This window comes from Pan troglodytes, chromosome 11 (genome assembly GCF_028858775.2).
Source record: "Pan troglodytes isolate AG18354 chromosome 11, NHGRI_mPanTro3-v2.0_pri, whole genome shotgun sequence".
NCBI lineage: Eukaryota > Metazoa > Chordata > Mammalia > Primates > Hominidae > Pan > Pan troglodytes.
In genome coordinates, this window is record NC_072409.2 from 94,049,498 (window position 1) to 94,064,851 (window position 15,354).

Below are 15,354 nucleotides of genomic sequence, written 5' to 3' on the forward strand. Positions count from 1 at the left end.
ATTTCTATCAGACAGCGCTGATTTAGAGTGCCATGAGGTGTGGGAGGTGAGAAAGAGGCTGGAGTAAGTCAGAACATGCACGGCTTTGCAAGCCATATGTATTGGGAAGCTGTACATTCAAGATAGTATTGGCTGGAAGCCTACTAAATCCCAAGCATTAGTCTGGTCATTTAGGATATCAGTAAATGACAAGTTTCCTGCTGTCACAGAGGTTCTACATTTTGGAGGAAGTGTGTGTGTCGGGAGTTACAAAACAATAAACAAATATATACAAATACTAGAGTATGTAGGGAGAAGTTAAGAGCTATGGGAAAAACAAAAAAGTTGTGCTTGTAAGAGTCCTTAGGAGTACTTTGGGCATGGAGTGAAGGGCATGATCATCTGTTAAAATACGATGTTTGGGGTTGACCCACTAAGGTGATTTTGGAGCAAAGATCTGAAGGAGCTGCTGTAGTGAGGCCAGGTGGTTATCTGCTGGGAGCGTGTTCCAGGTAGAAGGAACACAAACCAAATACTCTAATGTTAAAGGCAGGAGGGGGCCTGGTGTGTTCTTGGAAAAGGGCTGGAGCAGAGTGAGCGAGAGGACAGTAGTGAGAGGAAGTCAGAGAGATAGGAGGGCAAGTGCAAATCACATGGGGATTCATAGGCTATCATAAAGATGTGGGATTTTAATACAAGTGAAATAGCATTTTGTACAGATCATTCTGCCTTCCGGGGTGCTTGCTCTAGGGAACAAAAGTAGACACAGGACCTGTTAGGGGTTATTACAGTATCCAGGTGAGATCAGAGTGGCTCAGACTAGGTTGGAAGCAGTAGCTGTAATGAGGAATAGTCAGTATCTTGACATATTTGGATGGTAAATAAATTTTTCCTGGTTTTAATGTGGGTTTTGAAGAGAAGAGTCAAGGACTTCAAGTTTTTAGTCTGAGGAACTAGAAGGATGGAACTGCTAGACTGGGATGGGAAAGCAGATGTAGGGGAAGTTGAGGAGTGACCACCAAGGAACAAGTGAAGATGGGGAAGTCCAAGGATTGAGCCCTAGGGCAGGCAACATTAAAAGATCAGGGAGAAGGCAAAAAATCAGCAAAGGAGACTAAGAAGCAGCAACCATCAATGAAGGAAGAAAATCAAGAGTGTGGTGTCCTTGGAAGCCAAGTAAAGAAAACTTATCAAAGAGGAGGAAGGGGTCAAGTGTATCAAATGCGGCTGATAGGAAACTAAGGGTTAAGTGTGAAAATTGACATGCAGTAAATCGGTGACCTTGAGAATCTTGTTGGTGCTGAAGATGGTGCACTGGCAAAATCTGAAATGAAGAGGACTAAGCAAAGACTGGAGAAGAGGAATTGGAGGCAGGAGAAACAATAACTCGAGGGATTTTATGCCAATGAAAAGCTTAAAAATGAGACAGCACATAGAATTGGGGTCAAGAATTTTAATGGGAGAAATAAAGTATATGTGTGTGCTGAAAAAGTGATTCAATAATAAGGAGAAAAATGATTATGAAACGGGTAGTTACTAGACTGATGTCCTTACTAGGTGTGAGGTATGGGGTCTGGTGCATAAGAGAATGATCAGGGAGAAACATCTATGACAGTAGTTCTCAAAGTGGGACCAGCATCATCCGGGAACTTGTTGGAAATGCAAATTATCAGGCCATGCTCCAGATATACTGAATCAGAAACTCTGGGGTGGTGCCATGCAACCTGTTTTAATAAGCCCTCCAGGTGATGACGATGCATGCTCCCGTTTGAGAAGCACTATCACAGATGGTAACAGGAGGGAAAACAGTTTGGGAGAGAGCAACAGAGGGGGGTGTTGAAAGTGTTCTGCTGATGCTTCAGTTCTGTCTGTGAAGAGGGAACTAAAGTCACCTGCTGAAAGTGAACATGGGGAGGTGTTTGGGAGAGCTGATGAAGGGTTTTAAGTAGGAAAGAAACGTAATCAGATTTTTATTTACACAAATATTTGTTGAGTTTGTGCTAAATACAAGGAAAAGAGGCTCCTAAACTGATGAGTTATAAAAACAACTCCTGCCTTTACAAAAGCTTACAGAACAGTGAGGGAGGCACATGTCTGTAAGAGAATGACAGCCCCTAAACAAAGTTCTCATTGAAGGCTTTCTCCTAAGTAGTTAGATATACTTAACCCATTTAAGTATTACATATGTGGCATGGTTTTTTTCAGTCCCTTCACTCTTCTCTTGGTGCTTTTTAGATAGTCATCCTCCTGAAAGCATTGTGCCCAGAACTGGATATAGTGCCCCAAGCACAACTTATCAGAAGTTAATGCCAAGAATCATATATTTTATCTCATGTTACATAAACTGCTATGAAGCTAGGTCTCCTCTAGTATCCATTCCTTAAAATACATCAATTAAAGGAACAGTTGCCTGTGGTGAAAAATTCAACCACTATAGAAAGGTATGAAGTAGACAGTTTAAGTCTCTTGATTCATCCCTCAGAAGCTATCAATAAGTTTCTTTCCAGAATCTTTCTGGAAATATAAAGTATAAACATCCTATCTATACATCACCGCAAACTTATACTTATTTTACTCTATGTATTTTTGATTTCCCCTTTTGTCATGAACATTGTTCCATACTGGTGCATAAACAGATATCTATTCTTTTTGACAACTGCACATTACTTATTTGAATTGATGTACCTTAGTTTATTTAAAACATCCTATGACACTGAGAATTTTAGCCATTCCCAAGCTTTTGCCTATAACAGTTCCAAGATGCATTTATAGCTGCAAAATATTTTCAGGTATCAAATGTAACCTGCTGTTCCAGCCTTTTTCAATCTTTTTGGTTAACAAATTCTGTATATAAACAACTCAGGCTGTCGTCGTCTTTTTTTTTTTTTTGAAGTTTATTTTTATGTTAAAAATATATGTTTGTAAATGTGTCAAAATTAACCAAGCCCTGACACCTGACAAGACTTACAAGAAAGGAAAATCACAGACCAATCTGTCTCATGAGCATAGATGCAAAAATCAAACAAAATATTTGCAAACCGAATCCAGCATTATATAAAGGGGATAACATATCATGACTAAGTATGGTTTATATCAGGAATGCAAGATCAGTTTAACATTAAAGAATCTACATTAACAAAATAAAAGAGAAAAGTCAAGATTCTCTCAATAGATGCAGGAAAAAGTACTTGGTGAAATTCAACATGCATTCATGACACTCTTGGCAAAATAGGAATAAAAGGGATCTTCAATCTGATAAAAACATGAAACGGAAAAAACCTATAGCTAATATATTTTAATAGTGAAAAACTAGACGCTATCCTCTGCTGTTGAGAATAAGACAAGAATAACAACTCACACACCGCTTCTATTCAACATTAGGTTGAAGGTCCTAGCCATTACGACAAAGCAAGAAGAAACAAAAGGTAAACTGTTGTTATTCATATATGACATGATTGTGTACACAAGGTATCCCTAAGGCACTTGCAATAAAATAAAAATAAGAACTACTACTGAACTAAGTGAATTTAATAAGATTACAGAATATAAAGTCAATATACAAAAATAAAACATGTTTCTGTATACCAGCAATAAACTTAAAAATGAAATTAAAGTACTATTTACAATAACATTTCCACAAAATATTTAGGAATACATTTAACAAAAGATATACAAGACTTCTTCACTAAAACTACAAAATATTCCTGAGATAAATTTTAAAAGGCCCAAATAAATGCAGAAACATACCATGTCCATCGATTGAAAGGTTCAATATTGTCAATTCTTCCCAAATCGACCTAAAAATTCAGTGCCATTCCAGCAGATTTTTTCTTAAAGAAAAATGGACAAGCTTAATATAAACTTTATAAAGAAAGGACCTATAGCCAAAACAATCTTGGAAAAGATTGCAAAGCTTAACAATACTTAATTTCAAGACACCATAAAGCCACAATAATCAAGACAGTGGGGTACTGGCATAAGAAGAGACACATAGATAAATGACATAAATAGATCATCCAGATCCACAGATAAACAGTAAATTTTGACAAGGGCACACAGGTAATTAAATGAGTAGGCAAGGTAATTAAATGAGTAGTCAAAATTAAATGATTTTGACAAGGGCACACAGGTAATTAAATGAGTAGGCAAAGATTTCTTGGAACACAAAAAGCACCAACCATAAAAAAAATTGATAAACTAGGCTTCACCAAAACGAAAAACTTGTTCTTTGAAAGACATAATTAAGAAAATGAAAAGGCAAGCTAAAGACTAAGAATAATCACAACACACATATCTGAAAAAGAGTGTATCCAGAATATATAAACAATTCTTACTATTCAATAATAAAACAAAACAATCTAATTTTTTAATATACAAAAATATTTGTACAGATAGTTCACGAAATATGTGAATGGCCAATAAGCACATGAAAAGAAGTTCAACATCTTTAATCAGAAAAATGCAAATCAAAACCACAATGAGATATCAAAATATACCCAATAGAATGGCTAAAATTAAAAACGCTGACAATACCAAGCTTTGTCAAGAATTCTTACAAATTACTGGTGGGAGTATAGGCATTTGCACAAGTGAAAATATGTTCACAAAAAGACTTGTAATTTCATGCTTATAGCAGCTTTATTCATAAAATTCCTCAAATGGAAAAAATTCAAACATTCATCAACAGGTGAATAGATAATCAAATTGTAAGATAGGCATATGACGGAATACTACTAGGCAATAAAAAGGGCACAAGCTACAGATGCATGCAACATGAGTGAATCTTCAAAACAAAGAAACAATGCATGCCGAGATTGTCTTTCTGAAGAAATTCCCCTCATTCTTTGGGATCCCGAGGTTTTCAAAGGCATAGCTGGCAACAGGCCCTGAAACAGCTTCTTCTGGACTACCCTACTAGTCTTGGTAGATTTCCTCGATCTTTGGCATTCCTTCTTTTCTTCCATGGTCTTCATTTACTGCTGTCCTTCTTGCCTATCTTGAATTATTCTATACTATTATGAGGAGAACACAGGTTCTTCCATCCTGGAACTTCAGTACTTTGCCTTGCTGGGCCAATATATACATTGAGCCACATTGTGTGCACACTGGTAGTTCCAAGGTGCAACAATCTTCAAAACATTTGAGGAGTGTATTAGTCCGTTCTCATGCTGCTGTAAAGGATTGCCCATGACTGGGTAATTTATAAAGGAAAGAGGTTTAATTAACTCACAGTTCCACATAGCTGGGAAGGCCTCAGGAAACTTACAATCATGGCAGAAGGGGAAACAAACACGTCCTTCTTCACATGATGGCAGGAAGAAGTGTTGAGCAAAAGGGGGAAAAGCCCCTTATAAAACAAACAGGTCTTGTGAGAACTCATTATCATGAGAACAGCAGTGTGGGGGTAACCACCCCCATGATTCAATTACCTCCCACTGGGTCCCTCCCACAACATGTGGGGATTATGGGAACTACAATTCAAGATGAGATTTGGGTGGGGACACCACCAAACCTTATCAAGGAGGGACTCTGCAAATGTGGCAAGAACTCCTCATTTCGTGACTTCCTAACCCATCAGATACTCCTTGAAACCTTATCAAATTGTTTCACTGGATAAGTGCTGGCTAAATGCTTGTTGAGAAAATTAAAAACATGTTCAGGCCACTGTCACAAGAATGAATAATTATTTGGAAAATATGTGTTGGTGGGGCCACAACTATGCCCTGAGGTAGCAGCCAGAGAAGAGGTTCCAGGAGCATCCTGTGGATGCCAGAGCAGGCTCACGTGGCACCTGCAGGGCAGCTGGCTCAGGGCAGGTTGGAGGTCACCTTAGTCACTCCCTCTTCAGGGAAGTTCACTGTCCTCCACTCCTGAGGGTACCACCGTACCAGAGTTTCCTTCCTTGAAACAAGCCATGGTAGCTACCTCCAGCCCTGCACAGCAACTCGTGCTAGTGAAGGAGGCAGTGAACAGGGGCCAGGTCACAAGGACCATGACCCTCGGGGACCACAGGGCCAGGATGTCATTCTCAAAACCAGGAAAATCAATGCCAAACATAACAGCAGATTATAAGGCCAACAAAGACTTCTACGTACATGCAAATTTATTAATCACTAAGGGCTAAGTCACTAAACTACAGCTTTCCTATGATGCTCACCATCCATCCTTTGCGGAAACCAAAATGCTCACAACTGACCATGGTGTTCACTTAATATACTAGCTTAAATTAAAAAAAAAAAAAATTAGTACAGCATCACAAGTGAGAAGTGTTCCAGGAAGTGTTCTTCAACAATATCCTCAAGCATAAGGTATGAGGAAAATTATATTGGCTTTGCATAAGGAGTGAATGATTGAGAACAAAGAAAAGAGTATACTGCATTCATTTGGTTAGTCTGAAAATGATGTTGCTAGAGAAGGCTATTTAATCAAGAAAAGTACCTCTGCAAGTTGGAGAGAACTGTACTTTCTGAACATAGCAAGAAAAATGCCCATATTTTTGCCCTGACATTCTGAGACACCTATTAAGAATGAGGAAAAGTAAGGTACCATCTATGTATCATATTGTAGTGAAAACAATCACAGGTTACAGAGCTAGAGAAGCCTGGGTTCAGGTTCATTAAGTTCTCTACGGATTGCTAATGGATAACCAGAGTTGAAATTTAATACTACATCAGGAAGTCCAAGGGTCATAATCATACTTGACCCAAATGGCTCACACTAATGAGTCATATTAATACTGGAGGGTAACTGTTTTGTTTACAATTAGCAGCTTATTATCTTGAAGTCAATCTCAGAGACACAAACAAACACATTGACTTTACAAACTCTTTAAATAAAAGGTTCTGTATCTTGATCCTGAAGTATCCTGTAATAGCCTACAGTGAAAAGAAAACAATTCTGAGGAAAAAGATCTCCCCATGATAAAAAACTGAAGAAAACAAAAAGCATTTCACTCTTTTTTGTTTTTTGAGACTGAGTCTTACTCTGTTGCCCAGGCTGGAGTGCAGTGGCACAAGCTCGTCTCACTGCAAGCTCTGCTCACTGCAAGCTCCACCTCCCAGGTTCACACCATTCTCCTGCCTCAGCCTCCTGAGTAGCTGGGACTGCAGGTGCCCACCACCACGCCCGGCTAATTTTTTGTATTTTTAGTAGAGACGGAGTTTCAACGCATTAGCCAGGATGGTCTCGATCTCCTGACCTTGTGATCCACCCGTCTCGGCCTCCCACAGTGCTGGGATTACACGGGTGAGCAACTGTGCCCGGCCAACAAAAAGCATTTCTATAAAATAACAATAAAAAAAGAGTTAAAAAAGCAAGCTTCCACTTTATTAAAAAGCAAAAATTATCAACTCGTATAAAATAATTTAACTCATAAAAAGGAGAATCAAACATTACTTTTTAAAATATCAGATACCATAAAATGTGCATTTAGTCTTTTAAATAGTTAAACTTTCAGTTAAACTATTAAACACCTAGCTTTTCTCAGAAAGCTGTTGCAAACCCAAGTACTGTTCTGACTGTACAGAAATCAATGATCCTCTTCTTTAGCAGAATAAAGATGTAACTCCCTTAAATGACATTCACCTTAATATTACCAACTTAAATTTTGCTTCATTACCAGAAACAGTGTTTTCAAGAACTGGATCTTTCTAAATCCACTTTTATTTTTACAACAACTTTACTATTTGATTATATTCACTGTAGAAAAATGTGAAGACACAGAAAGATTCAAAGAAAATAAAAATTATCCCAGTATCCCTCCCCCAAATACAATAACAAGGTTATATATATTTCTTTCTAGTTTTTTTGTATATTTACATAGCATTTTAAAGCAAAACTAGTACTATAAAATGCTACCATATCCTTTTTTCACTTCATACATAGAGCAACCGTGTCTTTTTAGGACATTAAAATATGCAAAAAGGATTTTCAGTTGGCCAATTCACAATCTAATTATAACTAAGACATAATTTACCTCCAATTGCAGGGGATTCAGATTGTTTCAATTATTTATTATTATAACTATCATTATTAAACACCCTTCTTTATATATAATTCTTTGTATGCATCTCTGATATGGTTTTAAAGAGAAATTCCTAGATGTAGAGTTCCCAGCACAAAGTACGTCCGTATTTTTAAGTCTTTTGATGCATTTTACCAAATTGCCCTCCAGAAATACTGTACCAATTTACAGTCGCATCAATAAATAACCAAAGAGTCCCATTTCTTCCTCACATTCTTTGGCAGTATAGGAAAGTAGAGATTACCCTCCACCCTTTATTGTTGCAAATTTAATAGGGGGAGAAGAGAATGGTGGTTTTTTTTTCCCCTTAAAATGTAATATTTTTTCCCACATGTTTACTAGTCATTTGCTTTTCTTCTGTATTTTGAAGTTGTCTAAATCATTCAGGAGTCTCTAATACACACAATGTCTTGTCTTTCTTACAACATACTCTTTGATAGGCAAGGGCATGAAAGCTGCATGTCTTTCCCATATTTTTTTCAAGTTAAGCAGGAATTCCCAAAATGACTGGAATTAGAATGTCTTCTTTTCTCCTGGGCAGCCATGCTACTTTAATGTCTTGGTAATAAAACAGAAAACTGGGCCATATTCTGAAAGGAAGAAAGGAGGCAGTGATATTCACATGTTGGCGTAATTACTGAGATGTTTGTTAAAAAAAAAACAGATTTTGATTTTCTAGATCAAAGTGAGGACGCAGGAAACATACACTTTAAATAAATTCTACAGAAAATTTTCAAGTTCACTAACCAGATGTGGAACTTTGGGTACTCTAAACTCTTGGTTCCTCACCTCCCTTTCCTGTAAAGTGAGGTTAATAATGCTTATCTCAGAGCATTGTTCTGATAATCACTTATTGCCATACCAGCCCCCAGCCTGGATTATTGTTTATGCAACCTCTATCCCTTATCCTTACCCCACTGTAAGAAATCATTGAAATTTTTATGTGTCTATATTTCCAAACACCATAGGATCATCATCACAACTCTTTATCTTTGCAAACCAGACCTTGACATATAGCAGGTGCTAAGTGTTTCTGAAATGACTTAGTGAGCGAATGAATGATACACATTTCAGTGCTAACAATACTACCCCAGAAAAAGGGATTATTAGTATGGTGTTCCTTAATGCTGTAGCATGAAGACCAAGATTCTCAGTTTTGTCTAGAGCAGGAATTCCTCATTTTCTCTCTTTAGGTTTTATATGTGTGTGTGTGTATGTATGTATGTGTGTATATATATACACATATATATAAAATCCTCCTTTGAAAATCCGATGAAAGCTACGTAAACTAAGCCTCTTTAAAAATGCATACAAATAAAATCACACAATTTTACAATTTCAGAAGCTCCAGGAAAGGAGAAGACTGATTTCTACTCTTCAAGCATTTTTACTTAAAAATAAAGCTAAAACAGTAAATATATTATTTGAGAAATTAACTTCAAGCTTTTGAAAGACTATGGTCAAAGTGGGGTTAGTTGGGAGACTTAAAAAAAATAAACTTGGCTGGGCGCAGTGGCTCATGCCTGTAATCCCAGCACTTTGGGAGGCCAAAGCGGGTGGATCACGAGGTCAGGAGTTCAAGACCAGCCTGACCAACATGATGAAACCATGTTGGTCATCTACTAGGTTTAGTCTCTACTAAAAATATAAAAACTAGCTGGGCATGGTGGTCCATGCCTGTAATCCCAGCTACTCAGGAGACTGAGGCAGGAGAATCGCTTGAACCAGGGAGGCAGAGGTTGCAGTGAGCTGAGATCGTGCCACTGCACTCCAGCCTGGGTGACAGAATGAGACTCCGTCTCAAACAAACAAACAAATAAACAAACAAACTTCTATGACATTTTGCTAACAATAGTACAAGTAGGAGTCACATTTCTGGCAAACCAACATGCGTTTTTTTATGCAAGCTCCAGTTGTGCCATTTGACTGCACTCAAATGTATTTTTTCCCTTTTAATTCTAATAATAAGGGTTTCCTGCATCTCTATATATTATGATAAAACACTTCATGGGGGAAAGGAGTATCATTTATTCATTAAATAACATTTAGCTCCTAGGTATACAGTGTTGAAACCAATAGATTTGTTTCTTAGTAGGGAAGATAAGCTACAAATTCCAACATTCTTGACCGTCAGTCCTAACTGCTGAGAGACACCTTAGTTACAGTGGTGTGCTGGATCCTGTTCGTACCAGCTTGCAAGAGCTGACTGTGTGTATCACTTCTCAACTCATCAGTGGCTTCACATTAGTAGTGTGAAACTGGCCGTACTGGAGCACTTGTACCACGTAAATTAGCAAACATTACAAATCAAGGCTCTGCCATGCCCAGTGATTGGCAGTCACTTACCACCATACAATGTCCTCATTATACTAAAACTGTGGCTCTCTCATTACAGAGCTCCTAGGTGGTAATTCAGGTAAGGAGGGCTTAGATCAACCTTTCAAATCCTCTCTCCACCACCACCAGAAGACCCAAAAGTACAGGTGTATTCTAGGAGACTTCGGGGTATGGTCCTCTTTGGATAGTAGGAGAATGCAATATCTGATCAGTTTGAGGCAAGTCTTTCCCTATGTGGTTAAGAAGAGTCACAAAGTGGCCAAAGAAAAATCATGCAACTCCGAGTTTATCAGTTAGTTTAAATTATATTCTGAGAATACCAGAGTTGGTTTATCATTAATTACTGTTTAGTTTGATGCATGATTAACCTTAAGCAGATATTTTCTGGCACCATTTTGGTACTACTGTCAGAGTTTTGGCTTTAAAGGATTGCCACAAATTTGAATGGATCTGCCAAAGAGAAAATAGCTTTGTCAACAATGTAAGCGATATGCAGAGAAAGCACTATCAATCTTCTGAAGTAAGACTTAGGGATACTACAGAGCAGGGCAATGTGAAGAATCTGGTACACGAGATAATAAAACTCTCTCAACCCTAGCCTTCAATGGTCTTGCACTACCAGCCAGAAAATAAGACTACTCAGTTTCACAAGTGGTTGGTATGGTAGTAGTAGATGTCACAAAAACTTGTTGAAAACATCTAGGCTGGCATAAAATACATGAGGACCAAAGGTGAAATGCAAGTAAGAAAAGAAGACAATAGAGAGTCTACAGACATGCCTGATTGTCCATGGCTGACACTTACCTTCAGGTTATGGAGGGTTTCTGACCATTCTGTGGACCCTATCTGAGGTATGGTAGTGAGCAGTAAGCTTTTGGCTTTATTAGCATTTTCTTTCAGGGTCTTTAAGACCCGGTCCACCGAAACCTAGAGAAACAATAGCACTGGAGGTTACCAGAACTTAAAATTCCACTGCTTGTCATAAAACATTTTTCTGAGTTCCAGCCTTGCTACAGCCTAAATGTTTGTGTCCCCTCAAATTTATCTGCTGAAACCGAATCCTCAATGTAGGGTATTTGGAGGTTGGGCGTTTGGGAGGCAATTAGGTCATGAAGGCAGAGTCCTCATGGATAGGATTAGTGACCTTATAAAAGAGGCCCCAGTGCTATTCTTCGAGGGCCCCTTCCACCGTGTGAGGTTCCAGTGAGAAGATGGCTGTCTACCAGAAAGTGGGCTCGCACTAGACACCAAATGTGCCAGTCCCTTGATCTTGGACTTCTCAACTTACAGAAATGTGAAAAATAAACTTGTTATTCAGAAGCCACCCATGCTATGGTATTTTGTTAGAACAGTCCAGACAGACTAAGAAAAACCTGACTTGTGAAGTCTGTTTATTCTACGTTTAAACCCCTGAGTTCAAGCTCTGCATTTATCAAGATGGTCTTAGTCCTAGCAGGGAGGTCCTAGAGAAACTCAGTGACATCTCTGAAAAGCACTGATGAATTCTGGTACGGTTTGGATTTGTGTCCTCACCAAATCTCATGTCGAATTGTGGGAGGTGGGGCCTGGTGGGAGGCGGTTGGATCATGGGGTTGGATTTCTCACGAATGGTTTAGCAGCATCCTCAGGTGCTGTTTTACTGATAGTGAGTTCTTGTGAGATCTGATTGTTTAAAAGTGTACAGCACCTCTCCTCTCACTCTCTCTTGCTCCTGCTCCCACCATGTGAGATGCCTCGCTCCTTTTGCCTTCCAACATGATTGGAAGTTTCCTGAGGCCTCCCCAGAAGCTGAGCAGATGCCAGCATCACATGTCCCGTACAGCCTGTAGAACCATAAGCCAATTAAACCTCTTTTCTTTATAAATTACCCAGTTTTAGGTATTTCTCCATAGCAATGTGATAACAGACTAATACAGATTTCAATATGGTATCTGAGAAAATATCTCAGATGTATAATGGGTTAATATGGTCTAGAAAGATGTGGCTGTTCTCTTCATGTCCACAGCCGAAGGGATTACAATGTTAAAACTGTTGCTACACTGGAAAACCAAACAGGTACGTTTCTCCTTAGAAAATTATTCCAGCTAATAAAGAAAAATATTATGGAATTAAAATACCACCATTTTTATGGCTCCCAGTGAATTAATGGATTGGCTGCTAACATCACAAACCGAACCAAACAAAATCCCAAATAAACCACTCATTATGTGCTTCCTGATGAAAAAATAAAATGCTACCTTAAGACACCTGAATCTGATTAAATTTCTAAATCTAGCTACCAATTTATAGACAATACAGAGGACAGAGAAGCCTATTAAACTACTCCAAGGAGATGATTTCAGCAATTCAGACTGTGGGAAACTCAACAGGACAAATGATCTGGTTCCTTCATAAAAAGCTTGCAACCAAAAGAATAATTTAAGGCATTTAACCAGAAATTTAAATTCTGGCTGGGTATATTAAAGAATTATTATTGGAGAATGAAAATGATAATGTGCTCATGTTAGATACCTCCTGAAGTGTTTATGGATAAAATTATTGATGGGAGTAATAATCATATTGGTTGTAAGTTAATATAATGGTTGAAGCTAGATGCTGAATTCATGGAAGCTCGTGCTATTAGCTACTTCTGTATATGACTAAAATAGCTTCATAAGAAAAAGTTGAAGAAAGTGAACACAAAATTACCATCAGAGATAGAGTACTTGACATGCCTTCCTATGCTTCGAAGAAATCCAGCATTCAGGGGCACAAGGATTACACCTTTCTATTTCCTTAAGTATAGTCCAGATCCCACCCACAAACACCAAGATGTGTATAGGAAAAAATGATGAACACTGTAGCAGAGGGGAGTTTGCATTACTATGGGAACACAAAGCAGTGACAGGCTGGGTATCTGCCAGGCACATGTAAATGATATGTTTTAAGCTGAGTCTTTGAATGCAGAGACATGAAGCATCCAAGAAATTTGCCTTGTATTTACTCATTTCCTTATATAATTTTCCTGTGACTGGTTATTTCTGTATAGACACTGACCTCCCTTCTCTTTGTTCCAGCTGTTGGGCTTCACCCAAAATGTCCTTCCTACTGACCTTCCCACAATAAACCCTCTCTTCAAGGTGCAGTTTAAATGCTTTTCCCTGATACTACCCACCTCTCAGGCCCCCCACTCCATCAGAGCCACCATCTGATGACCACCCTCTTACAAGCCAGCATTATACTAGCTTTTTTACATATCTCATTTGGTTTAATTCTTCCAGTAATCTTTCAAGGTCTAACTGACTAAACAATGACTAAACAACCTCCACTCCTCACCCAGAGCCCTGGCTTCATTCTACAGAAGAGTAAACAAGTGAAATAACTCGCCCAATGTGACAAGCAAATGGAGCAACTCAAATCTGAAGATGGGTTTAGAGAACTCCAAATCCTTTTTGCCATGCCAGGCTGCAACACACGATTGGCTGAAATAATGCCATCTTTCTGTGGGCCTTCCTTGTAGCATTTAACACTGTCTTCAAGCCTTTCCACTTACAGAGCTTAATTTCTCTGCTTTTCAATAAAGTAGCTCCAGCTGACTATTTCCCCAACCTCATTTGGCTACTAAAGGAAATCATTGCTGGTTCTACAAAGGAGGAGACATATGTTATTAGACTGAGCAGAAAGCCACAGGCAGGAAGCAAACCGCTCTCAGGGTGTGGCAGGGGCTGGAATTTCCTATTAATTGGAAGCAGCTTCTTGACATTACGAGGCTGAGTTGTTCCTTAGGTTACCAAAGCTGCCAAATAAGATATTCTGTTGTGACTTAATGTAATAATTTGTGAATCTCTTACAAAAAAGGCATCCTAGTACTAAGCAGTTTATTACACTGAAGAGTCATCATAAGGAATTCATGAAAAACAAAGAAACTGTGTTCATCTATGACCCAAAACACTGTACACATTAGGTAGTAAAACAAACTCTCTAAAACGGTGGTACAATATTAGGCCTCTTTGGAGATGTCACTTACCCTAAATGTGCTCAGAAAGTCACCCCTAAATTTTTTCCTTACTTCAAAAGTGACTGCAGTTTTGTCGTCCCTTTATCTTAAAATGAGATAAATGACAGGACGAACGATCTAGTTTATTCAAGTAACACAAGGAATAAAAAGAGAAAGAGGTGAAAATTAGATTAAAAGAGACAAGAGGTAATCATTAAAATACAACATATGGATTGTAAGGGATTCTGATTTGATCAAATTGTTAAAAATTATGAGACTGAAGGAAAAAGGAATAGTCTGAATATTTGATTATATTAAGACATTAATATCATTATTTTTGTACAATGATGGCATGGTTATAACTTAATTTTAAAAAGACCTTCTAGGAAAATATTTACTTCACAGTGAGGGCAGGGGAGAGAGAAATAGGTAGGGACATACCTATCACACAAGATTGGCCATGGCTAATTGTGGAACCTAAGTGATGGGTACCTGGAATTCATTATATTCCACCCTGTACTTACACAGATGTTTAAAGTTTTGTTTTGTTTTGTTTTGGAAGCTGACCTCATTGTTCCAGTGTCCTCAAATTCCAGCTGGATCCTGCTGCCTTCCCTGCCTGAACCCCTCACTGTCCTTCCATCTGAAACCCTTACCATGGTCTGTATGGCCTGGCCCTGCTGTATTGCATCCCTCCTCTCTCTCCCTTCTCCCCAGTCTCCCTCCTTTCCACTCTACTCAATCATGCCCTTCTTGCCCATCACATTTAAAACAGGAAGGCTTCTCATACTTCAAATATTTGGTCTGGTCAACTCTATTCAGTTGACCTACTGTACCCTTGTACCTCACCATTCTATTTCTTTATAACCGTTAGCTTTCTTATATTGGTTTGCTTAACTTCTATCTCCATCTGACAGAATGTCGGCTCCTTAAGGACCTGTCTGTTTGTCGTCACATTTCTATGCTGAACAGAGTATCCAGCCACGGTAGCTTAAATAGCTGGATGTGAACATACAGCCCTCTCATGAGGAAAGGGTTA

At 38.5% G+C, this 15,354-nt stretch overlaps 1 protein-coding gene across 11 annotated transcripts in view; it reads right to left on the reverse strand.

Annotated features, from left to right (window-relative positions):
• MTAP (methylthioadenosine phosphorylase) overlaps positions 1 to 15,354 on the reverse strand; it is a 355,183-nt gene that overhangs the window by 70,748 nt on the left and 269,081 nt on the right. For 4 of the 11 annotated variants that reach the window (XM_054657987.2, XM_054657984.2, XM_016960682.4 and 1 more), the window contains one exon: positions 11,144 to 11,266. In XM_054657987.2, the coding sequence (XP_054513962.1) occupies positions 11,144 to 11,266 (123 nt within the window). The other 7 variants (XR_010148751.1, XR_010148750.1, XM_001153022.6 and 4 more) reach the window with 5 other exon arrangements.